The sequence below is a fragment of the Homarus americanus genome, unplaced genomic scaffold (genome assembly GCF_018991925.1).
Source record: "Homarus americanus isolate GMGI-L3 unplaced genomic scaffold, GMGI_Hamer_2.0 scaffold23598, whole genome shotgun sequence".
NCBI classification, from domain to species: Eukaryota; Metazoa; Arthropoda; class Malacostraca; order Decapoda; family Nephropidae; genus Homarus; species Homarus americanus.
The window spans coordinates 3,320,711-3,347,135 of NW_024731054.1; the positions used below are offsets into that span (position 1 = coordinate 3,320,711).

General features: G+C 42.7%; 1 protein-coding gene across 1 annotated transcript in view; it reads left to right on the plus strand.

The window, feature by feature from the left end:
* Window positions 1-9,660: 9,660 nt before the first annotated feature.
* LOC121867520 overlaps window positions 9,661-26,425 on the plus strand; it is a 34,311-nt gene continuing 17,546 nt past the window's right edge. The window contains exons 1-2 of the mRNA XM_042367500.1: window positions 9,661-9,706; window positions 25,391-26,329. Coding sequence (XP_042223434.1) covers window positions 25,735-26,329 — 595 coding nt within the window. The 5' untranslated portion in view covers window positions 9,661-9,706; window positions 25,391-25,734. The remainder of the gene's footprint in view (window positions 9,707-25,390; window positions 26,330-26,425) is intronic.

A 26,425-nucleotide genomic window follows, 5' to 3' on the forward strand; every position in this document is an offset into this window, starting at 1 on the left:
TTGTCAAGATAGTGTACGGCCTCCTCAGCAGGTGTTTTCTGGCCGGAGGATAGCTTTTGGGTAATTAAAGTAGCGGACAGGTGAGACACACGACAGAGGACTTGCCCAGGTGTTACGATTACGACAGGTAAGCGATGCCAGCCAGCCAGGTGGTCATTACTCTCTCTCTCACGTGCCTCCATTAAGGTCGCTTCTTGTAGGTAATTAAGGCAAGATTCTCACCACCTCAGGCTCAGTTGTGGGGTTTGGCACTATTTTGACCTGGCTCTAGCGAAAGGGCTTAAAAGACGTTCACCTTTCAATTGTTTTTTCTGAGATTGTGTAAAGCATTTCCGTACCGAGAGAAGAATATAGCGATTGTCTTTTGTTTATATATAAGGACTTGAACATCGTGTTGAAGAAGGTGTTTCGATCCTCTCTTTCCTTATTTAAAACACGCTTGGATTCTTAAAGACATTCCAACAGTTAGCATAGTAATTCATAAACTCATAAATATTCCATTAAAAATACTTTAAATGCTCCATATATAATTTCTAATTTTTGTTTCATGTATAAGAACTTTGAAATCGTATTGAAAGCGACTCGATCCTTTTTGGTTTCCTTATTTAAAACACCGTTAGATCCCATAAAAGGTATTCGAGCCACATTATAATTCCGATAAAGAGATTCACATATATTTTTTTACCGACTACAAATTGGCTTCGTTAAAGATTCCGGAGTTGATAAAAGACCTCGACGCAGTTTGCTGTAAAGTAGTGTGTGTGTGTGTGTGTGTGTGTGTGTGTGTGTGTGTGTGTGTGTGTGTGTGTGTGTGTGTGTGTGTGTGTGTGTGTGTGTGTGTGTGTGTGTGTGTGTGTGTGTGTGTGTGTGTGTGTGTGTGTGTGTGTGTGTGTGTGTGTGTGTGTGTGTGTGTGTGTGTGTGATAATAATTAACGGTTTATTGAAAGAGCTTGGCAGCCAGAAGGCTGAAATATACAGTTACATATTTGGGGAATGGGTTACGAATTACAAATAATATACAAGTAACATAAGTGACACAAATAAGACATATAATAACTAGATGGGGAAAAGCTCAAACTACAGTTCATTTCAACATAGTGACAGTGCAAGGAGTAGTGTTTACTGGGAGTGAATACACTGATTTATTACAAGTTATTGATATTTTACAATGGTTGGGACTGGGCTGTTCTTATAGCGATCAGTTCGTGCACGTATGGGCTGGATGCGGTTGTGGTGTCGAAAAGCAATTCTCGGACTAGGGATCTCAGGTGGTAGTAGGAGCCGGTGTCGGGGATGGTGTAGAAGCTTCTTACCAAATTGCAGATGAGGTCGTGGTGATGGTCAGTGAGTGGAAGGGTCAGTGTGTTGAGCGCTTCTTGATATGTGGAGTAGGAAGGGGAGAGAATAATCTTGCATGCCCTCTTTTGCACTTTTTCTAGGTGTTTACGTTGTGTGGCATTTAGGGAGGAAGACCAGGTGGGGGAGGCATAGGTGAGCTTGGGAAGTATGAATGTTGTGTGTGTTGTGTGTGTGTGTGTGTGTGTTTTAAGTTAGGTCAGGTCATTAAGCAAGGTTAGGTTACGTTTTGGTTAATTTAGTTTGAGTTGGATTAGGTCAGGTCAGTTCAAGTCAGGTTCAAGTTAATCAAGGTTAAATCAGGTTGGGTTAGATTAAGTTATCTTCTACTAAAAGCATTAAATAATAAACACAAAACCTCACTCCCCTGCAACTTTCAACACCTCATTTGCATACAGGACAAACTTGACCAATTTTTTTTTCATTATAAAATATTGAGAATAAACTGGTTATTTGTGTTTTTCAGGGGAGTTTACCTGAAGGCGGGTAGCAACACACACACACACACACACAGACAGCCTTAAATTAACACGGTACACTAACCTTGGTGTGATGGGGGGAGGGAGGTAGGGAAAAGGTGGGAGGACTTGATGTTTTCATTAATCATACCTGGGTAGAAGCTCTCTCTCTCTCTCTCTCTCTCTCTCTCTCTCTCTCTCTCTCTCTCTCTCTCCTTGTGATGTTGGTAGTGCTATGCTGGCTCACTCGCCATTGGCTGGTAGTGTCATGACGTCACTTCCTGTTATGGCACTGAATTGACTTTTCCAGCTATAGAAATGTGCTGCCAGTGCCTCGTTGTGTTTTAGATATTGCTGTGAACTCACTCACTCTCTCACTCTTGCTCACTCACTCTCTCTCGCTCACTCACTCTCTCTCACCACTCACTCACTCTTGCTCACCCTCTCTCACTCACTCACTCCTCCTCTCTTGCTCACTCTCTCTCACTCTCTCACTCACTCCTCTTGCTCACTCACTCCTCCTCACTCACTCACTCTTGCTCACTCACTCACTCCTCTCACTCACTCACTCCACATACATATACGGCTGCAACCTTGTGTGTGTGTGTGTGTGTGTGTGTGTGTGTGTGTGTGTGTGTGTTAATTGCTTGAAATCATACACCAACGGGTTTCTTGTGCTGTGGCTTGCGTGTTACCGCATACACTGTCACCCATGCTGACGAAATGCACTGTAAGCGTCTCTCTCTCTCTCTCTCTCTCTCTCTCTCTCTCTCTCTCTCTCTCAGCCTCTGAAAGATGGTTTATACGAAGCGTCAGCAGATGTTCCTGATTGGTGATAGTCTGGAGGTGTGGGTATAGTCTGGAGGTGTGGGTGTAGTCTGGAGGTGTGTGGGTATAGTCTGGAGGTGTGGGTATAGTCTGGAGGTGTGGGTGTAGTCTGGAGGTGTGGATAGTCTGGAGGTGTGGGTATAGTCTGGAGGTGTGGGTATAGTCTGGAGGTGTGGGTATAGTCTGGAGGTGTGGGTGTAGTCTGGAGGTGTGGGTATAGTCTGGAGGTGCGGGTATAGTCTGGAGGTGTGGGTATAGTCTGGAGGTGTGGGTATAGTCTGGAGGTGTGGGTATAGTCTGGAGGTGCGGGTATAGTCTGGAGGTGCGGGTATAGTCTGGAGGTGTGGGTATAGTCTGGATGTGCGGGTATAGTCTGGAGGTGTGGATATAGTCTGGAGGTGTGGGTATAGTCTGGAGGTGCGAGTATAGTCTGGAGGTGTGGGTATAGTCTGGAGGTGTGGGTATAGTCTGGAGGGTGGGTATAGTCTGGAGGTGTGGGTATAGTCTGGAGGTGTGGGTATAGTCTGGAGGTGTGGGTATAGTCGTTGTGTGGGTATAGTCTGGAGGTGTGTGGGTATAGTCTGGAGGTGTGTGGGTATAGTCTGGAGGTGTGGGTATAGTCTGGAGGTGTGGGTATAGTCTGGAGGTGTTGGTATAGTCTGGAGGTGTGGGTATAGTCTGGAGGTGTGGGTATAGTCTGGAGGGTGGGTATAGTCTGGAGGTGTGGGTATAGTCTGGAGGTGTGGGGTATAGTCTGGAGGTGTGTGGGTATAGTCTGGAGGTGTGTGGGTATAGTCTGGAGGTGTGGGTATAGTCTGGGGTGTGGGTATAGTCTGGAGGTGCGGGTATAGTCTGGAGGTGTGGGTATAGTCTGGAGGTGTGGGTATAGTCTGGAGGTGTGGGTATAGTCTGGAGGTGTGGGTATAGTCTGGAGGTGTGTGGGTATAGTCTGGAGGTGTGTGGGTATAGTCTGGTGTGGGTATAGTCTGGAGGTGTGTGGGTATAGTCTGGAGGTGTGGGTATAGTCTGGAGGTGCGGGTATAGTCTGGAGGTGCGGGTAACTGTAGTATTGCTTTCTTGTGATAGTGGGAAAAACCCGCCTTCAGAAAGTGGGTTTACAGAGAGAGAGAGAGAGAGAGAGAGAGAGAGAGAGAGAGAGGATTCGTTCGTTCGTTCGTGAGTCCGTTCATCCGTGAGTGAGTGAGTTTTGGAGGGAAATTTCGTAACCCGGTTTTAACACTAAAGGAATATATATATAACTGTGAGTTCTTGTTGTTGGTTACTACTTGTATTCTTGCTTGCTTGCTTGGTCAGTTCCTTGCTTGGTTGATTGGTAGGTTGGTTGGTTGCTTACATGCTTTCTTACGTATGAGGTTGGTTGGTTGTTTATTTGCTTGCATTTATACAACACCCAATCCTTGACAAAATTTGGCACCGACTTTAAAAATGTGAAGGTTGTAGTAGTGGTGGTGGTGGTGGTAATGGTGGTAGGAGTGATATTGATGGTGGTAGATAGTGGTGATGTTAGTAGTGGTGATAGTAAGAATGTGTTGATGGTGGTGGTTGATAGTGGTAGTGAAGGTAGTTGACAGTAGTGATGGTGGTTGGAGTAATACTTATGATTGTAGTGATGATGATGGTGGTAGTAGTGGTAGGAAGAATGTAGAGGTCAAGTCTAATATTGGTGCCGTTAAGAATGTGGTGAATGTGTAGTATGTATGAGGTACTTTTAAAGATACAGGAATCACATTACCCACAACACCAAGACGTATATTAAGTTAAAATTATATAAATGGAAAGTTTAGATTGAGAAACTTTGGTGTGTCGTGGATATTTTTTTTCTCTCTCTCTCACTGTGGATTTAATCAATATCCACACCAATGACGGGAAATATTGAGTCTCTAGATGTGGATTCGAACCAACATCTTCATATATCCACACACACACACACACACACCAACGAGAGATTTCAAGTCTGGGTGTGGATAAAAGCAACATCCACACATCACACACACCAACGAGAGATTTCAAGTCTGGGTGTGGATAAAAGCAACATCCACACACACATCCACACCCAGTACCGTACTCGTTACACAAGAACCAGCTTCAGTGATGAACAATTCGTCAAGAGCAGCTGTTAGTATTAGACTCTTTTAAAACATAGTGAGGAAATAATTGAGACTTTGTGATGCTCTCTCTCTCTCTCTCTCTCTCTCTCTCTCTCTCTCTCTCTCTCTCATTTCCTTCCCCTTCCCCTCCATACCCTCCTTCATTTCCTTCCCTGCCTTCCCTTCTCCTCCAACCCCCCCTCCTCCCCTCCCTGTACTGACTGATGCTGACGCCAGAGTAACGCTGACACTACCTTGCTGACATTATTTGGCTGACTGATTAATATTGACTGACAGCCTGGTACTTCTTGACTAACTGACAATCCTAGGTTAACAGACATAGGCAAACAAACACACAGACAGAGACAAAGACAGGCCAAATAAGGTCAGGTAAGGTCAGGGAGAGCCACTGGTGATAGGTAATGATAGACAGGTAAGCCATATAACATCCACACCTTGATTATTGTTCATTTAATTAGAGATTGTATTGTGAAGGAGGCCAGTGATTGTTCTCTCTCTCTCTCTCTCTCTCTCTCTCTCTCTCTCTCTCTCGTTCTCTCGTGCTTTTGTTATTATTATTATTATTATTTGTTGTTGTTTTGTTTATTTATTTATTTATTATTATTTATTATTTTCTTTACAGGTAAGTCACTCAGCGTCTCCTGGCAACCGGAAGTTATTTTAGTAGTCAAGGTTAGTAGACTCTACCTGTTTCCTCGCGTCTACCTGAGGAGTTCACTTTATTCAACCTTATTTTACTTCTCTTTCTACTCATTATTCTTTTTCTCTTTCCTTCTCGTCTTGAAGTGAGAGGAAGGAGAGGAGTAGAGAGAGAAGAATAGGGGAGAAGCTGGGAAATAGAGCGAGGTCAGAGGAGAAGCAAAGAGTAGAGGGAATGAGATCAGGTCAGAGGAGAGAGAGAGAGAGAGAGAGAGAGAGAGAGGAGAGAGAGGAGAGAGAGAGGGGGGGGGGGGGGGGGGGGGGAGAGAGAGGCAGGTGATTTAATAACCTTAACAGAAAAGGCAACAGATAACAGCACCAAGCAAAGGTAGCAACAGCAAAAAACAGCAACATACAGGAACAATTTCTCTAGCACCCAGCACCACCCTCCCACCCCCCCCTCCCCCTCCACCCCTCACCCCCTCCCTCTCACCCCTCACCCCCTCCCCCTCTCACCCTCCTCTCACACCCCATCCACCCTCCTCGTTCTCTCAGTGTTGATGATCATATTGTACAAAGTTGTTGCCTTGACATTTTCGTGTGCACAATATTGCTTGAGTCTGTCTTGAGGGTGTGGGGAAGGTGTTTGGTTGTTGCTGTGGTGGTTGGTTGTTGTGGTAGTTGGTTTGGTTGGTTGGTTATTGACGTTAGTGATTGATTAATGTTGTGATGATAGTCTAAATTACATTGTTTGTAAGTATTGCAGTTTAAGGTGAAAAGAAAACACACACACACACACACACACACACACACACACACACACACACGTAAGAAACACACCTATGTATACCAAAACCACAGGTGTACACATATATGAGTGACTTTGAAAACGTAAGTATCAATGTATTAATTCATGTATACCAGGTGTCTCTTGGTGATACATGCACGTCTTATGTATGAATGTCAGCTTATGTATCCTGTGTAGTAAGGGTGTCAGTCAGGCGTGGCGTGAGTGAGAGCCGTGGTTCAAGTTTCTGAAGCTTTTAATAGACGTGTAGCCGTGTTGTGTCTTGTGGTCCCTCTGTGTGTTACTTTAGACTGCTTTAATTGTTTTGTTTTACCTTAAGATAAGCCCTCCTTCAAATTATATCACCTGATGACTTTACACCTTAAACTAACCTAATCCAACCTAACCTAAGCTAACCTAATCCAATCTAATCTAACCTAACCTAAGTTAACCTAACATTGCCTTACCTAACCTTGCCTTTACCTAACCTTGCCTTTACCTAACCTAATCTTACCTAACTCTACCTAACCTAATCTAATCTAATCTAACCCAACCTTAACCTAACTCTAATCTAATCTAATCTAATCTAACCTAACCCAAGCTAACCTAACATTGCCTTACTCAACCTTGCCTTACCTAACCTAATCTAACCCAACTCAACCTAACCTAATCTAATTACCAACCTAACCCAACCAACCTAACCTAATAATCTAATCTAACCTAACCTAAGCTAACCTAACATTGCCTTACCTAACCTTGCCTTACCTAACCTAATCTAACCTAACCTAACCTAATCTAATCTAACCAACCTAACCTAACCTAACTACCTAACCTAATCTAGCTACCTAACCTTGCCTTACCTAACCTAACCTAACCTAACCTAATCTAATCTAATCTAACCTAACCTAACCTAACCTAACATTGCCTTACCTAACCTTGCCTTACCTAACCTAACCTAATCTAATCTAACCTAACCTAACCTAACCCAAAACCCCCCAAAGGTAACGTTAGGGTGTTCAATCAGGTCTAATAAGCTAGGGTGTCTAATCTTCAGGACATTCCAATACTTATATAAGTTTGGGTGGAGACAAACGTAAGAACGAGTCACTGGGCGCTAAACTGTCCATAAGTCCTCGATAAGTGGAGGATTTTGCCTCGTGTTGACCGCCATCCTCATCAACAAGGTGACCTGCTAAGACTTCTCCTATTGACTTTTCCTTCTTTCTCTCTCCTTCTTCTCTCCTCCTTCTCCCGTGGACTCATGTCAAATCTCACACCACTTTCACCCTAATGAGAAGTAATCATAAGGATGAGAATGGTGATGTACTGTTAAACTGTGCCGAGTTAAATCTTATACCATTTACACCCTAATGAGTAGTGGCTATAAGGATAAAAATGTAATGCAATGATAAACAAACGCTGTAGGTACAATTACCAGGTAGGACGCTTGTGTAGGTGTTTAGGCCAGATAATACGAGAACAGGCCGGATAATACAACAGGCCGGATAACACATTCGACACCCACTCCTATTTGCAGCTGAAAGGCATAACTAAGCTCTAAGACTGACATACTAACAGACATCTTCTAACCTCGTGTTCTTGTTCACGTTTCTGGGATTAATTCTGATTTGTCTGACGTCAAGGATGAGTTTGAATGTTGTTCGGATTTTGTTCTATACCCTCTTGTGTCAGGTTGGTTATGTGGGTCGAGCTTTATAGAGATTAGGGAAAGAGAAGGCGATTATAGTCTCTCAGGGTGAGGTTAGGGTGAGAAAGGGGTAGTGTGAGAAAGGGGTAGGGTGAGAAAGGGGTAGTTGTGAGAAAGGGGTAGTTGTGAGAAAGGGGTAGGGTGAGAAAGGGGTAGGGTGAGAAAGGGGTAGTTGTGAGAAACGGGTAGTATGAACCAGGTGTCATTGATATTCTTACATAACAGATGAATGAAAAATTATTACGTGTATACTAAAGAATTCACTATAAAATTATGTATAGTAATTTAAATCAGTAAAATACAAGATATACATAATATACTCGATGTATTATGTATCCGGAGGTGATTTGGTTCATGTATAAGGGCTTCCATTGACAGACAGACAGAGGTGAGTTGGGGGGGATGTTGTCTGAATACTGTCCGTGTTGTCATAATAGCAGCTACTTGACGTCTGCCACACACTTAACCTCTAACACTACCACGTCTGCCTTGAGAATAACATAAACAAACGTAGCTGGAGAGGTGAGGGAGGTGGGGGAGAGGTGAGGGAGGTAGAGGGGGAGAGGTGAGGGAGGTGGAGGTAGAGTTGAAAGGAGGTAAGGAGAAGGATAAAGCCAGGAGGAGGAAGATGGAGACAAGGCGTGGGAGGGAGGAGGAGGAGGAGGAGGAGGAGGAGAACGAGGGCGTGAAGGAGAGAGGAGAGAGACAGGTGAGGTGAGGGCGTGAAGGAGAGAGACAGGTGAGGTGAGGGCGTGAAGGGGGCGTTGCGGTTGGTTAATTGTACTGTCACTGGAGGAAAAGAGAGAGGTATATGCTTATCTCTTGAAAGGTCTATTGATATCCCAGCCGATACTGTTGCCCCTCTCCCCTCCTCCCCCTCCTCCTCCTCCCCCACAACACGTAAACAGAGGTGTCTTCTGCCCGGTACTGTTAGAGTAGGCCGTTGTGGTGGTGAAGGAAGCCACTTTTTCTTTGGTACTAACTATGGAAAGATGGCATTTTAAAAGTAGTTATTTTTACAAGATCTTTTCAGTGGGTATTAATTAATCTTTTGCTTCTCTTATACGTGGATCTGTTAATAATTTCGATAAATGAAAGTGTATGTTTAATTATTTACTGTTAATTGGAAAACGTTTTGGGCAGTCGTTTCACTTGGTCAAACTATAACCAGGTGAAAGAGTTGTTCGTTTTAATGGTAACGGTACAGAGCATCTCGAGTTTGAACTGACATTTTCTTCACAATAAGATGAAAGGACCAGTGATTTATGTCAGCTGTCATGGGGAGACGAACTCGCGAATCGCCCGAGGTAGTTACGCTTGGTCTCGTCCCCAGCCAATATCTGTGACTCCAGGATAAGTTGTTAAAGGTCTCTGGATTTCTTTATTTAGAGCAAATTTCTCTTGTTACGTAAAAGATTCGTCTAAATATATTTGTAGTTAAAGGCAAGCGTGCAGGCAACAAAAAGATTGTGTAAGTTAGTGTTGTGGGTAGCTGAAAATAATGACAAATAATACTACATGCTAACTCAGCACAAGATGTTATGTTTCAACGTAAATTGTTTGGTAAACGTGACAATTTGTATGATTATATGATTGGGATGGATAGTAATTATTTCAAACTGATATATCGTTGTTTTAAATTTATCTCTGTTGGTTTAGATTTGCTTAAAAAATATAAGGTTAAATTGGGAACTCGACAACAAGGGAGAGCAGACGTGTGTGTGCCGTGGGACGAGACTAACTTGCCCAGTGTGTGTTTGACCTCCAGACGATGAGGAAGGTGTTGTGATAAAATTTTGAGGTGATTTAAAAGACAATTAGTTAAAGACATCACGTAGATATGAACTTTTAAACACAGATATTACAAATGAAGTGTCAATTACAGTGCTGAGTGTTGTATTGTTGGCGTAAACTACACAAGTCATTGCAGCCGGTAGTGAGTGGTGATTGCAACAGTGAATGTGATCATGTGCGTTTGTTTACTCCCTGACGGAGTTGAAATTACCCGTTATTAAGTGTGACAGCGAAACTGGCTTTTATATTCGTCTGTTTGGGTTCTGTCTCGTGTCCTGGTCTTAATGCTGGTGTCCGGCAGCGACTGATTAATGTAGAAATGTAATTCCTGTAAGTGGTGGTGTGTAGATCAAGCGAGGTATTGTGGCAGTAGTAATTAAACAGATAACAGAAGAGGTTTGGGTGGAGTGAAGTGTCCAGCCAGTTAACGGGTGGCAGGCGACATTTATAGGACGATAGATCCACTCACCCCTGTGTTTACCTTAATATTGTTAAAGTTTGTGGACGCGTCAAAACTAAATTTATGTTCGGTGATAAGAACTAAGTGTGGCCACAAAAAATATGGATTTAAGAAGAGTAGCGAAGAATATGATTTTTTTTTCTTCTCTTTTCTCACCAAGTGCAGGGCCCCTCTACCCCCCCTACACACACACACACACACACACACACGTACGTATTCACACAAAACGCCAACATACATGCACCTACACAAAACAAGCACATATATACCTACACAAACCCTCCCCACACACACACACACACACACACACACGTGGATGCACAAAACATGAACCTACACACTCGCCTCGCTCTTGGGTCTTGTCTTGTTGTGTGTTTATCACAGTTCAAACTCTGGTAAACCTCGCCAGTGTAAACTATATCCAGTTGATAACCAGTTAACCTTCGCTGGCCGTCAGCCCTAACACACGGCTTCACACTAACACCAGATACAAAAAAAAATTTTCAGAAAGTTAGACAGCGTTTGTGTTGTCATTTAACCCAGTTTAACGTTGGGAGTATTAGTATAATTTAACCTAATTTGATGTCTACTCCACATATTTCCGAGAATTGGGCAGTATTTATGTTGACATTTAACCTAGTTTTATGTTCTCTTAAAAATATATTAAGTCGGCATATTAGTGTTCTCGTGTAACCCAATTTCACGGTTAACTAATATATCTAAGAAGGCAGGTTGTGACCTAGTTTTATGGATGCCAAATTTAAGGTTTTCGTTGTATGTTGTAATTAAAGTAACCTAGTTTTTACGTATTCAAAAATATTTACCATGGTAGGATTTGCTTTCATTTATTCTAATTTAACCCAGAAATATTCCAGAGAGTTTGAAACTATTTTTACAATATATGCTTTCAAGATTTAATTTATACACTAAAATTTCATTAAAATGTGTCGGAAAGTCGGGTCGTTTAAAGAAATGGAATGGTGTCACGCAACCTAATTTTTACCCTTATGGTTAAAGAATATTTCAGCCTGAATGTAATTAGTTCTGTTATGTGATTTTAATTTTGCATCTCAAAAATAATTCGAAAGTATAAGTAATAATATAGTTTGAGTTATAAAGCTTAATTTTACGTTTCATTAATTTTTCGGAAACTTTCGTTGGTGAATTTTGAGTTATTCTGATTTTACGTTTCTGGAACACATCCACGAGTTGGGGCGCATATGAGATTCGAGTCATTGCAGCCTAATTTTATTTTTCCGTAACGTTATCAGATGAACCTTGAAGGAAGTAATAATTTCCTTTTGTGTATGGTTGGAAATTTTCAATAGTGTTGCTTTAGGAAGGTTAGGTGGTCGGGTAACAGGTTGGCAATACTGTAGTTTGAAAATGTCACAATTCTCGCTTAGTTTTTATTTTATTTATTTTTTTGCGCAACAGTGACACGCTATTTTTCAAGTATTGGGAGGTATTGGGATATTAAATTTTAATGTCTAAACGTAGAGAAAAGTGATGAAGCTAAGAGAAAATACAGACAAGAGGGTGTGAAGAATGTATAATTTTCGAAGGCTAGAATCCTAAATTAACTTACAACATTTATTTTGCCCTCGGTATATTTTTATCTTTATTTTTCTTTTCTTCTCGGGGTTTTAAGAACATGGAATTATCCTTTGTTCTGGCTGTTCATTGGTCACAGCATTAGGTATGGTTTGATTTGTTGGCCAATGAGAACTGCCGCCACGACGATATTGGGTTTGTTTTGGGCGCGTCGGTCCAGTGGTAACGACTTTATTTAATGGTTGGGGGAAGGACAAGTGAAATTTTCTTCTGTCCGCCATAATTACGGAAACACTGAATTTGGGATAATGATGGGCAAGTGGAGTGTCATTCCGGCGTTGGAGGAAGAGGATGTTCTAGAACCATCTTGAGATTGGCAGTGTGTTTAATTCACCTCTAGTACAGTACCAAGCCTATCATAATGTAGTTCTGATTATTTCCTGTGTGAGGCCAATTTGTAAAATCTTATTGTGGTGATGTTCAATTGAATTCAGCTTGACGAGGCTTAATTCCGAGGTTGAAGCTTGTGTTAGCATAGTTTTAACAATTCCGATGATCGTCTTGATGCAGAGGAGTATGATTTACCTTGAGGGTCGCCAATACCACATTATATAATACGAAATAATTGTACAAAATTGTGTGAAAAGGATGGTTTGTTTAACGCAGTGACGGTCCCAGCCTTTGTGGTATGGGAGGGGGGGTTGTTTTTGTCGATATTACGGAGCTACAGTATATATTTTTCATTGACCTACACACGTAGTTGAGATGTTTTTTTTTTTTTTCATATTGTTTGGAATTTCTGTCTGTGAATGGTTTTCGATAGTGTTCAGATTCAGGCAAGTTTGGTAGGAAGGTTTATTTGTATACCTGACAAATTGTTGTATGCTGATTTGTGTTGTAACCGATTTCTAATGTTGTAAGGAGGACGATGAATTTTTTCACCTTGGTATTATCCACAGTGGTGATCTTCCATGAACACACATTGTGACTTAACAGTATAAGTTGTTCTTTATCGTAGTAACCTGAATATAAGAACCCTAATAATCTTGATGGGGTTAGCGCACGGCCCATTATCCGAGTGATCAGTAGCACGAGGGACAGTTTAGGCAATTGAGAATTCATTTTCGGATCAAAAACCCCATGAAATTTGAACCCATGTATGACACTTCACTTCTGCAGTAGTGTTAGGGAGGAGGTGGTGTTCACGTAGTAGCAGCAACAGTGGTAGTGTGGTGGTGTTCCGGTAGCAGCAACAGTGGTAGTGTGGTGGTGTTCCGGTAGCAGCAACAGTGGTGGTGTGGTGATTACGTGCAGCAGCATCGAACTGTGGTAGTGTGGTTGGGTTGACGTGGAAGTAGCAACAAGTGTCCCTCCCGCGCTGTCTGGCTGCCATAGGGAGGGAGGGGGAGCGCGGGGTGAGTGTGCTGGGGCCGCGCACTCGGTGTCATAAGGGTCAATGTCATACTCGCCTATTATGTATTCTCGACCTTGACGAGACACACACACACACTCCTATCCCGTCGTTTTCTATGGTGGGGTCACAGATGTGTTCGCCGGTGTTTTTCTGTAGTTTTTGTTTAGTGAAAGTTAAAAGAGTATCAAGTGTTTGTACCTCACCGTAAGGAATCCATTAATCTTGGTGTAAATTAAGCGTAATTGTTAACGATATTCATAACACTTGATGTATTAAACCGTCTTGGGAAATTTGTTACTAATGTTTTCTTATGTTTAACAAGGACTGTAGTCTACTGTAATGTCTTAATTCGTTTGTGAGTTATGATATAGAGACTTTTTTAATATTCATGTGATTGTGACTCAGTTTGGTGTGTACTGTAGGTGGTGTAGGTGCGAGACAACTGCAGGCGGTCAAGTCAGTCTGTGTGGGAACGTCGCTTTTTAGTCCGTTTTTTTGTTTGTTGAGGCGGCTAGTGTCGTTTCCTTGGTAATTGACGGAGGTCTCGTGTTTTGGGAGAGGGTTAGTTTGGTTCGTTATCCATTTCTGTGTGGTAGAACGGTAACAGTAATGGTGGAGGAAATATTTTTCTTACTAAACTCGAAAGGTCCCACATAGATGAGCTTTTATTACGTGTTAGACTGAACAGCCAGGTTTGTAACAACGTCAGATGTGCTGTGAGTTTATTGGCTAATGAAATATAATTAGTTCAGTGTTAATGGCACGAAAGTAAACCTGGTAAGCTGATTTTGTAAGCGTTGGCAACAGGATGGAGGAGGTGAGGCAGGCAGGAGGGTTGGCCATCTCTTGAGACGCCACGCACGCATCTTGATCTTCTCCCTTATTATCCTCTTGAGGCTTGGGGCCCACTGCGTAACATTAGGGACATTCGCATGCCAGTTTTAGTGGGCAGGGCATGGACTTAGAAGTTTTAGTAGGAAGGGCTGTTGGTGAGGATGTTGACGCGGACACCGTGTTAGGAGGATATGGTTATTTGGAGATGTCGTGTCAAGTGTGTTAGAGGTGAAAGGGGTCTGTGATAGGGACATGGCCGTTTGTACTGAAGTAGGGGCGGCGGTGAAGGCGACATGGGTATATTTAGGGAAGTAGGGGAGCCCAGTGGTATAGGGGACATGGATATATTTAGTGAAGTAGGAAGGGAGAGTCGTGGTGCTGGGAACATGACCACGTCTACTGAAGTAGGGAGGATGGTGGTAGACCTGGTAGGGGACATGGCCGTGTCAGGTGCAGCAGGAAAGGTGGTGTCGGGAATATGACCGTGTCGGGACTGAGATCTGGTGGGTGGTAGTAGGCCTGGTCGTGTCAGGTGCAGTGGGGAGGAGGAGGAGGGTGGTGATGGTGGTAGTGGGGGACATGACGGCCAAGTCAGGACGATAAATGGACAAAGGACTGTCGAGGTTGGGTTTCTGAACCACACTGTCGCCCTGTAACAAGATCCCCTTGACTGCCATCACCACCTTCTGTTTTGGGCCCCTGTCTCTGCTGTTAAAGGAGGGGGGCAACTCTTGAAGGTGGGAGAAGATGAATAGTGACGGAGACAAACGGAAGTCAACAGTACGAAAGAATACCATAAACAAACGGGTATACGGTAAGGAAGAGACGCCAGATTGAGTTTCTGCCCTCGGCTTGGACCTGAAATGTGATCCTTGAGGCCCCCGACACGAGGTCCTGCGGCTGCTGGGAAGAAGAACAGTTGTGTGGGGGAGGAACAGCAGGGGCGGGGTCAGAAGGAAGAAGCGGAAAGTGACAATAACAACAGATAAATGGGGCGAGGAGGAGTTGAGGTCAAGCCGAAGGAAGAGTGAAAGGTTATTGATGGAGGACGTAACGTGACCCGGGTGATGGGTGTCGTGGACTGGGGTCAGGGTACAAGACACTTAGAAGCTGCACCGTGTGAGGGAGTAAATTATTCCCGGTACGATACAGGAACTCGTATTCTCCATTGGTTAACAGTTATATAAAAAGTCACGCCATAATCTAGGAACATTATACCTATTAAATATAAAGAATGTTGTACGGGGTTCCCAGGCCACCGGAAAAACGAAATAAAACATGATATTTGAGCTTTGTTTTTCCTGGGCGTCGGGAAGAGACATTGAAATCTTGTGAGAGTTGGGAAATTTACATTATTCTTAACGGTGCAACAGATGTACAGTAGGCTATTGTAATTAACCTATGTTTTCTACGGGAATTCATCATTATAAGCTAAAGGGTAATTATGACTAGTCTTTAATCTTCAAACCTATCCTGAGGAAATAGAATTAAATTTTTCATCAAGTGTGGGAACTCTGTAACGATGACGTGTGATGGGCTAAAACCACACATACACCAGCACAGTCCTAGTACGGATTTGTCTTACTATTATCCTATTTCCTTTTGCTGAATCACTTTTGGACTGAGAGTATTCGAGTTGGTGATATCTTGCTGCCTGTATGTAGCTGTGTCGTGTTACATCGAGTCCTTTGTGTTAGTTCGGGTTGTGAACGGAACTTTCAAAACCGAACCGGAAAAAAAAAGCATTAATTTCTCCCTCGTAACCTTCTTTAGTTTCCCATATATATATTTTTTTCATACTTTTTTGTTTATTTAAGTACCCAAGTTGTCTGTTTTGGGGACCTTTTCTTATTTTTATCATAGATGGTTTAATTTATTTTTTTACATTAGGCTGGTGTGAGTTATTATTGTACCTGTGTTGACACCCATTGGATAGCCTAGCATATACAGTAGAACCATACGCTAATCATATCCATATCTTCATCTATTACTAAGTACGTGGTAGTCTTTCCTCGTGTCACGCCTTGCATGTGGGATTTTGAATATAACTATCTTAGGCAAGTGTTAATGTGGTGTTTACATCCTGGGGAACAAAAAACCAAGTATAATGACTCCATTTACATAGCAGCTGTCTAAACACCCAGAACTCTTTATGCTTGGTTTAAAAATCGCAAATGCTGTAGTGTGTAAGTTGCATGTGTTTCTACGTAAGTTTGAGTTGCGTAAGAATAATGTGTTGGGGCCTAGTGTAAATAAATATCTTGTAAACAGCGTAATGTTGTGTAGATATTATGTGTTGCATCCTAAAATAGTGTTGTGTTATGATTCTTGTGTAGATTTCTTTTAATGCTGTTGTGTAAATTTCAATGCGTTTTGTACGAAGTTAATGAGTTGGTCCACTAAATGAGCACTTGTGTTTACGCTATTAACAAAGTTCTTCGCGTGGGAAACAAGATAGCGTGACTTACAACTTACTGAAACACACTAGATATCTCCATAATTCTAGTTCCAGTTTGTGCTTCAGGTCCAGTATGTGAATGTTGATATTATAATGAATTACTTACACTTCGGTAACTCAGGGTCTTAGGCGTATTTTAGATTGGTCAATACGATAGTTACAAACAGTTGAATATTAACATGCGCACGAGTTATCCAAGATATTGTTTATAGACACAAGTTTTATATAATTTATTGTATTTATAGTTTTACGTTACGAGGGTACTTGAAATTTATAGTATTCAAGGTATTTATGATTCATGCTGTTTATATTTTTCAAGTTAGTTAATAATAGTATAAAAGTTAGCAAGAGTAAACAGTTTATACGTAAGGGGTTCACGTCATTGTCAGCTGGGATGGATAGTGAATGCGGATTCTCTAACGTCATCCACTGTCTGACTGGCTAACAAACAGCTATTAAAATGGTAAATAACTCGAGGGGAATAATAAATGAATAGAAAAATGGTACGATAAATAATTGAGGAAATAGTAAAAAAAAAACCTGACAAATGTTAAACGGAGAAATAGTAAAATAAACTTGGAAAATGATAAACAAACGTGAGAAAACAGTAATCAAACAAATAGACACAACTTAAAACATCTGGAAATATATAAACTGCACTGAGAAAATGGTAAACAGCTCTGGGAAACGGGGGGTGAGGAGGAACCGGGAGGAAACAGGGGGTGAAGAGGAGGAGGAACGGGGTGGGAAACAGGGGGGTGAAGAGGAGGAGGAACGGGTTGGGGGAGGGGGGAGGAGGAGGTACGGGGTGGAAAACAGGGGGGGGGGTGGATGGAAATGGCACAAGAAACTGCCATAGAGTGACACGGTACAGTAACGCAGGATGTTGTAAAGAGTAAAGTGAAGCTTGGTGAGGGACGGTTTGGTGTTTGTTCCCTGTTGCTGCTCCTCCTCCTCCTCCTACTCGTGGGGCCTCGTAAAAAGTGTCGAGGAGGAGGTGTCGAAATACTAGCTGCGCCTCGCCATGTGTTGGAGGAAGAAGGGGGTCATGTGTTGGGTGAAGCTGTGTGTTGGAGGAAGAAGGGGGAGGGGAAGTGTTGGAGGTAGAGGAGGTATTTGTTGGAGAATTAAATGTGTTGGAGGAAGAATGGTGTGCTGGTGGTAGAGGAACTGTGTTGGAGGGAGGAAAATCAGGTGTTGGAGATGTGTTTTTGAGAGAGGGAGGAAGAGGAACCGTATGTAAACACAAGTAATAATATATTGCAGGGAGAACATTTTACTGAATAAGAAAGAGGAGAAGAAGATAATGAGGAAGAGAAGGAGGACAATAATGAGGAAGAGAAGGAGGAGATAATGAGGAAGAGAAGGAGAAGAAGATAATGAGGAAGAGAAGGAGGAAGAGATATCGGTATGTTTACAAACACTACTTGACAACCGACACACACACACCCACCCATTTTGGAGCTATTTAGCTTTAAAGTTCCTCATGCGTTCATCAGTTCATCTTGACAACACGTGGCCCTGTGTACACCCAGCTCCATGTGTACACCCAACCCCATGTGTACACCCAGCCCCATGTGTACACCCAACCCCATGTGTACACCCAGCCCAATGTGTACACCCAGCCCCATCTTGACACTGCACCCACGAGCACTTGAGAACAGAACACACTGGTATCTGTTCTACCTTGAGAGACAAACTTACCAGGGGTCGTTCTTTCAGGTCGAGTCGTCAGTATAAACGCAATGTTATTTACTGAGGGGTCGTGGTGGATGATGGGAAGTGAGGGAACGATAAATGGAAATGTCGTGTCTTTAGGGAAGGGGAATAGGGAAGGGAGGGATAGATGGAGTGATTGGTTGGATTGGTTAGTTGCTTTAGGAGAATGCTGTGATTGGTTGGTTACGTATTGGAGGGGGGGCTGTGATTGGTTGGTTACTCGAAGGAAAATCCCATGATTGGTTACTTACTCGAAGGAAAATGGTGGGATTGGCTGGTCACTCACCCTTGTTACAGCCCTGTCAGGAGCCCCCGGGATAACGAGGCCTAAATCCTGGCAGGACTTGGGCAATTATACGACATTTGTGAAGGGCCTCAACTGACGCCAACGGCTGGCTCTCTCTCTCTCTCTCTCTCTCTCTCTCAACGTCACCTGTATCTCTGTCCCTTACACCCTGTGCGTCCCCCTTCCCTCCCTTTTCTCTTCCCTTCTCTCTCTTTCCCTACACTGTTCTCCCCTTGTTCGCCCCCCCCCTCTCTCTCTCTTCTCTCCCCTTCTCCCTTTTATTTCCCCCTTCTCTCTTTTCTCTCCCCTTTCTCTTTTCTCCCCTCTCTCCTCTCAACGATCTTACCATCCTCTCTCTCTACATCCTTTCTCCCTGACACCATTCCTTCATCATCTTCTTCACAAATACACTCTGTCAGCCGTCAGCCTCTTCCCGGATCTTCACCATGGGAAACTTTAGTAGCTTTTGCACGCACACACACACACACACTCACACACACACACACACACTCACTCACACACTCACACACACACACACACACACACACACACACACACACACACACACACACCACACACACACACACACACACACACCTCACACACACACACACACACACACACACTCACACACGCACACTCACACACGCACACACACACACACATATGATGATGATAACCTCCCGTATGTCACCAGGAAGAGTCTTGTTTTGGCTGCAATTATTTACATTAATATTTACCTTCGTGGTGGGAAAATATCTGTTGTTTACTTGTTTTGTTATTCACTTGTTTGGTTTATCTTTTTTGGTTTTGTTTCGTTTGTTTTTTTTTGCTTGTGTTTTTTTAATTCATTAGTTTATGTTGAACTCGATTCTTCTTTGGTTTACAGCTATTGAACGCTACTTTTTACTGGTTTACAGCTATTAAACGCTACTTTTTTACTGGTTTACAGCTATTGAACGCTACTTTTTACTGGTTTACAGCTATTGAACGCTACTTTTCACTGGTTTACAGCTATTAAACGCTACTTTTTTACTGGTTTACAGCTATTGAACGCTACTTTTTACTGGTTTACAGCTATTGAACGCTACTTTTCACTGGTTTACAGCTATTAAACGCTACTTTTCATTATACATTACACCCAAACAACAACACTAAGAACATCATCACAAACACACAGACGAATTTATGAGTAAATAGCAACAATTCCACTGCCACTCTTTTACCCACTTGACTCTCGGTAAGATGATGTCAGGTATTTGCCGAAAGTGGTCAGGTGATTCTGTCCTCAATTGGTACCTGAGATTGGCGGTGCTGCAAGTGAACATTTAGGTTAGGTCTTGGTTGGGTTAGGTTGGGTTTTGGTTTAGAAACAGCCTGAAGTTAGGTTAGGTCAGGTTTGATTAGGTTAGGTTGGGTTTTGGTTTAGAAACAGCCTGAAGTTAGGTTAGGACAGGTTTGATTAGGTTAGGTTGGGTTTTGGTTTAGAAACAGGCTGAAGTTAGGTTAGGTCAGGTTTGATTAGGTTAGGTTGGGTTTTGGTTTAGAAACAGGCTGAAGTTAGGTTAGGTCAGGTTTGATTAGGTTAGGTTGGGTTTTGGTTTAGAAACAGCCTGAAGTTAGGTTAGGACAGGTTCGATTAGGTTTTGGTTTAGGACAGGGTTAGGTTAGGTCAGGTCAGGTTTGATTAGGTTAAGGTAGGTTTTGGTTAGGTTAGGAGACATTTGCCAATCTGTAACTGTGATGCAAGAGTTCTGAATGAGGCCAAGAGTTGTTATTGAATTGATTCTGGGAGGAGCGTGTCATCATCTAATCATCATGGACACCTATTCCCCCCTCCCCTCCCCCCCTCCTCTCCCCTTCTCCCCAATCGTCCCTCTCACTCCCCTCTCTTCATCGTCCTCCATCACCTCAACTCCTCACTCCACTCCCCATTACCCATCACCCAACTCTCACTCTCCATCACCCACCCCTGTCACCCACTCACCCACCCCTCTCTCTTCACCCCACTCAACCCCCCACTCACCCAACCCTCCCCCTCCCCAACCTCCCCCCATTCAACCAACCCTCCCCACTCACCCCAACCCCTCCCCCCACTCACCACATAACAGCCACGAAAGGATAATAGGCTGTGTGATTGAGGTGTAGTTAAGGGTCGGTTGGTCCTAGTTGTCGTCGTAATGGCTATGGGCTGCGTCGAGGTGTTTGTTATTAGGGAAGGGCAAGGCGAGGCGACGGGGTTTCTGTCAACTTTTATGAGGGACAAATGAGGTGGCAAGGAGTGAGAGCTGGTCCTCAGACGGTAATGTATCATAATGGGTGGAGTTGGACCTTGAAATTTGTAAGGCTAGAGTGAAAGTTTGTGAAAGGAATAGAATATTTTGATTTTTTTTTCCGGTATTCAATTGGAAGTTGTGTACGGTATATGGAGGTTTTCTCATGGGTGTTTTAGTGGACCTCGCGTAAATAAAGTGATTGAAAAATGGACCTGATAGTTATTTAAAGGGTGATTACATACTCTGGTCTAATTCATTATACACGAAGGTTTTAAAATTCTGACCCTCTACAAAAAAAAAAACATTACTGATATGCTTATTAAACTTCATACGATAAAAACTACGTAATTTATGTAAAAAAATTAAACACAGGGAAATGAAAACAGACAACTGAAGGTCTCGGTTGCCAGTTTATATTTTTATACGTGATATAAAAACAATGCGTGGGGGTATATTCGTTTGGAAGTCTGTAATTGTCTTTTTTTAGACCATATGGTGATATTTTTAGTGAAATTTTGGTCTGAATATCATCACTACTTGGAATATCTAACACTCGACTCTAGTTTGTCAAAGGTTAGGCTATATCTTAGGTCACAGCTGTTGGGTCAAAGGTCATATTTACCAACTGGTTTATTAAGCACCGCGGGTCTCTTCTTGTTCTTCATTTTGTACTATTCATATTGTAAACACGACTGAATACATAACAGCTGTGCTCTGTGTGTGTGTGTGTGTGTGTGTGTGTGTGTGTGTGTGTGTGTGTGTGTGTGTGTCATTTCTCGGCACACAACTGTATTCCTCTCTGTAACTGAAACTTGCAATAGGAACTTTAAAAAAAAAACTCGTCGCTGTTGTTAACTTTCACTCGTAGGTTTTTAAGTTACAGCTGACATAGTGAAGAATACAGTCAGTTGTAGGTAATTTTTGGAGTGTTTACCGACATGTAAACTCCAAGGGAGACTATAAACTCATTGTAAAGTTTGAAGGATATTTTTTTTACATTATTGATTTTTTTTTAATTTACATTGAAAATTAAGTCAAAATAAACTTACTCCTAGCAAAATAAATATATAATTACCACAGGACAAGTATAAATAGTAACTAGTTCAGATAGTAATTTACTAATAGATCCGTCTGTATTTTCACTTCATTTCTCTAATATCCGTTAATTTTCCAACGTGTGGTAAAGTGGTCAGTTTTCGTAGCCTATAAATTCTGAATATCAACCTGGGTAAGTATTGGACAGGTATATATGTAAAGTCTACAATTACCTAGCCCTGAATAGAGGCATTTGGCTAGGCTCTATTCTGGACGACGACCCAACTCCCCCCCCCCTCCTTATTTATTCACTCGCTTGATTTAGTACCAATTATTGTCAGTGTGATGGATGGAGATTTGAACAAATAAGTACATTAAGTAGTAAGGAACAGGGTGTAAGTAGAAGTGTTTTATCCACCACCCTGTCTGCTGGCTTTGCTACCCCCACCACACCGTAACATCAACAAACCCCATGTCCATCACACACACACACACGAGAGAGAGAGAGAGAGAGAGAGAGAGAGAGAGAGAGAGAGAGAGAGAGAGAGAGCTACCCCCTCCCCCCCCACACCCGTCTCAGCTGATCTTAACCCAACAAAAATCACCGCATTACTTCTCATATTTTATTAATTGTGTAGTGTACATGAAGGCATCTCTTTCCGATTTTACAACACACGTCAATTTGGTCGTTGTTTGACGCCTATCTGTGCATTGATTGATGGTGATGTGTCTAGTGTAGCTGGTCGGTTGGGTTACGGTGTCAACATTTACATTTTCCGTGATGAGACGCTAAAAATATCCACCCGGTTTTATCCATTAATGCTCTAGTGGCTTTTCTTGGTTGGTTAAGCGTGAGGGAGAGTGTTTATCGTGGCTTAAGACCGGGGCCCAGTTTTATAACGTATCCTGTCTCGGGTGTGGGTGAGCGAGTGTGGAGTTTTCGCCCCATGAGTCATATTTCAGTACTTGTGGGAGTGTCTGTAATTAATTAATCTTTATAATTTGGGGCCTCATCATATATTACATCTTAAATAATTAATAATTATTGTATTTTCATGTTTGTTGGACAGCAGTGTACGGCAAGAGTGATTTTCGATGACAATAGCCTTGGGAGTTGTTAATTTTTTTACGCGTATAAATTACTAAAATAATTCGGTTAGGTTAGTTACTCATAGGACTTATTTAACTATACAGTGCTAGAAACCTGATAAACAAATGATTAGTAATATTATTAGAATTTAGTGTTGTGTAAGTAACGATTTGTTGACCTTGGGAGTTGGTGAACGAGTTGTGTGGAGCCTGAGGAGGTTTTAATTATCACCAGCTAACTCGACTTAATCAAGGGAGGGAGGGAGGGGAACAACAGTAACGGCGTAACAAGTGGACTGATGCAGTGTCACGACGCGCGGTGATTCATTTATATATACACTGCCCCACCACTAGTGTTTTGGTGATGCACAAATACTGTCCTCGTGATGATTCTCTCCCCTTTCATATATATCCATTAATTTCTTATATCTCTCCCTGTTTCATCTCTCCCATCCCCCACTCTATTTCTTGCCTCTCCCCTTCCCTCACCAGTCTTACAACACCTAAACCTAATACAGTATATACACAATAGTTGGTCTGGTTATACAAGCCTTGCAGAACGCATCACAGTGGCAGGTGTTCGCTTATGGCCACTTGCAGCCTCGTCGACTTGTGCGTCAGCTGGGGGTGTGGGGTCCAATTTCCAGAAGTTTCTACGATCAATATTACTTCGTAAATATAATAAATGTAATATGTAAAAAAAAGACACTTAACTGGTTAATAAAAAAGGTTCAAAGTGGCGTTGAAATTACACTCATAACTGTCTTAAATGAATATGGTCACGTAGTCCCTCGGGAAAAATTATCGTACAGTGGAGAATGTTTTGTAGCCTATACCAATTTTGTTCTATTACTTCAGGCGTACGTGTCTAGTTACGGTTATTTCATAGTGTAATGTTAATGTTTTATTTTTTTCAACATTATTTTTATGTTCTCGAGTTTAAATCAACCAGTTAAGTATTTTTTTCATCTTCACTTTACGAGGTACAGCCGTCATGTGAATCATTTTGAGAATTTGAACCCAGTACTGTTAAGGCTGCCGTTATTGTTCCCTTTATCGACTCCGAGGGTCTGTGTGTGTCACCACTTGATCGGTTGGTTGTGTCGTGTTGGATGTTGATATTTGAGTCTTTGTTCTGTTGTAATATAATCGTTTATATGGGACCTTCACCAACAAGGATGCGTGTACTGTATACATATTTACCTGATTGGGATTATTTATTAATTATTTACATTCATTTATTGATTTGTGTTTATTATCGTAATTAGGTAAAATTATTTGTCAGTATGTTATAAAATACAGGATATCCATAAATGATTACCATAAAAAACAATATGCTCTCATGTTTAATCAGGGTAATCATTTATGGACACCCTGTATTACTAATCTCGTTATAGCAAAACGAAATCAAAATAATATTGTCATCAACACAGCACAAGGATTAGTTATATGAGATATTAAGATAGGTGATGGTGGCAGATACGATACAGTCGAGGGATCAGTTGACACTCTTGCAAGCCCACCATCCCCCAATGGACTGCACGGTTGCCAGAACTAAGAGAAAACACTCATTTATTTTCTTCTGACAGTACAACCTTGGTCTTAGAAGGTCTTTGATGACACATAATAGGTTTTAAGACTCATTTGTGTGAAAAATAAGCAAGAGAGGGTTTTAATATAGTTTCGAAACCTCTTAAATACCTGTTCGGTAGATTTTAGATTGGCGTGTGACCGTGACAATGGATGCCTTGGGGGAATTGACAGCAGAAGGTTGGGGGGGGGGGGACTGATGAACTGCCCCCATGAAAGTTGAGACACCTCTCCTCCCTGCTGGGGGTGATGGTGGGTGCATGGGGGTTCCTGGGAAGGAAGACAGTGGCATAAACCAACGTTACGGGGGAATAGATAAGGTTGAATTTCTAGTGTTGTCGAGTTGTTGTCTTGGCCCTTGTGTGCTTGTATTAATTGTTGATTGTCTCATTAGACCCAGGATGAGGGAGTCGTGAGTGTCTTTCTGAACTGAGAGAGGGGGCGGGGGGTACTGGGGAGGGTCGTAACTGTTCTGATGAAACGCTGTTGTGTTGAAGGAGTCGTGTTGTTGATGGTGATAATATAAGAGTGTCTTTAGGCTAATAGTGAGTCTAGTGATGAGAAATATAGTGTTATGGGGTGTAGAAATATGTAGTGTTTTGATGGTGAAAATATATACCGGTACCTGATAGTGTTTTAGATTAATGGTGAGATTCTGGTGATGGTGACAACTTAGGTCTGTCTTCACTCCGCCAAGGACATTTCAATCTTGTGTTCTTTGTATTGGTTTGTTCTTTGCTCCGTTATTATATTTGTAGTTCAGAGTAGCGAGGTACAGTACAGTGGGCTGGCTATTCCCATTTTCTGTGTTGCTCCTCGCTAGATAATCTTTACCAGTGTTGTATATGATTAATTGTTGGGTCCGTCTCCTCCTGCCATTGGCCGCTCCTTGCTCCACACCCGCCATATTCTGCCTCGATTATGTAATTTTTTCTTCGCTGTAAAATATTGAATTTTAATGTGTGTGTTGTTTTAGGTGAAGAGAAACAGTTGTTAAATATATCTCGACTATTTTTGAGTACCGTACGTAAAGTGATGGAGTGTACATTGTCACTATGGTTAGTGGCATCATAAGAGACAATCACGAGGGAAGTGTCTGAATTGTCAACTACCTGAGTGTGAAATACAACAATGGGTGGAGCTAGTTGATGATAAGTGTGATAGATAGAATAAGAGACTAGGATGTAAAGAAGAAATGGATAATTCGAGGCCCAAGTCTTGTAACCCCGGTATCCAGGGGTAACGTCCCCACCCACCACCGCCCTGCCCGAGCTCCCACACCTCCCCCTTCCCCACCCTCCCCACACGTCCACCTTCAAGATGGTGACGCGGGCGGGGAAGCAGAGGGAACTTTCCTCCACCTACCAGAGTTTCGCAGACACGGGACCAACCTACTCCTATTTAGACCTGAGCCGCGCCCGGAGTGATGAGTCGCTGATGTGGGCGGCGGGGGAGGAGGCAGCCGCCCTGGTGGCAGAGCTGAGAGCCTCCTTGGCCGCGCCCCTCATGCGTCCTGAGGACGAAGAGGAGTATATGGAGGAAGAAGATCTGGACATCTCGGTGGCCCTGGGGAGGTCCACCATGGGGAGGGCGTCTCTGGACAGATCATCCCTGGGGAAGTCGTCCATCTACAGTGCTGGGGGTCGTTCCCTCTCCTTCACTGACCTCCACTCTGCCGCAACTTCAGCCGAGGACTTGCGAATTTTCTGCTTCCACCCGTCGCGCCTCCCCTGCAGCGCCCACTGCAGCCCCTCCCCACACTCCTCCTCCTCCTCCTCCTCCTCGGCGTCTTCTACTGCCTCCTCCCGCAGCGCCGCCTCCACCTGCAGCAGCGGCGCCAACATTATAGGGAGTGGAGGCATCAGACGGCCTAACATGCGCACCTTCGGCGGCAGCTGGCGCTCACTGCTCAAGTGTAAGTTGTATTATATTAATACAGTACAGTATCAGTTCCTTGTTGACACTAACTATTTTATCAATCATTTTATATTCTAGCCGTGTTCTTCCATCT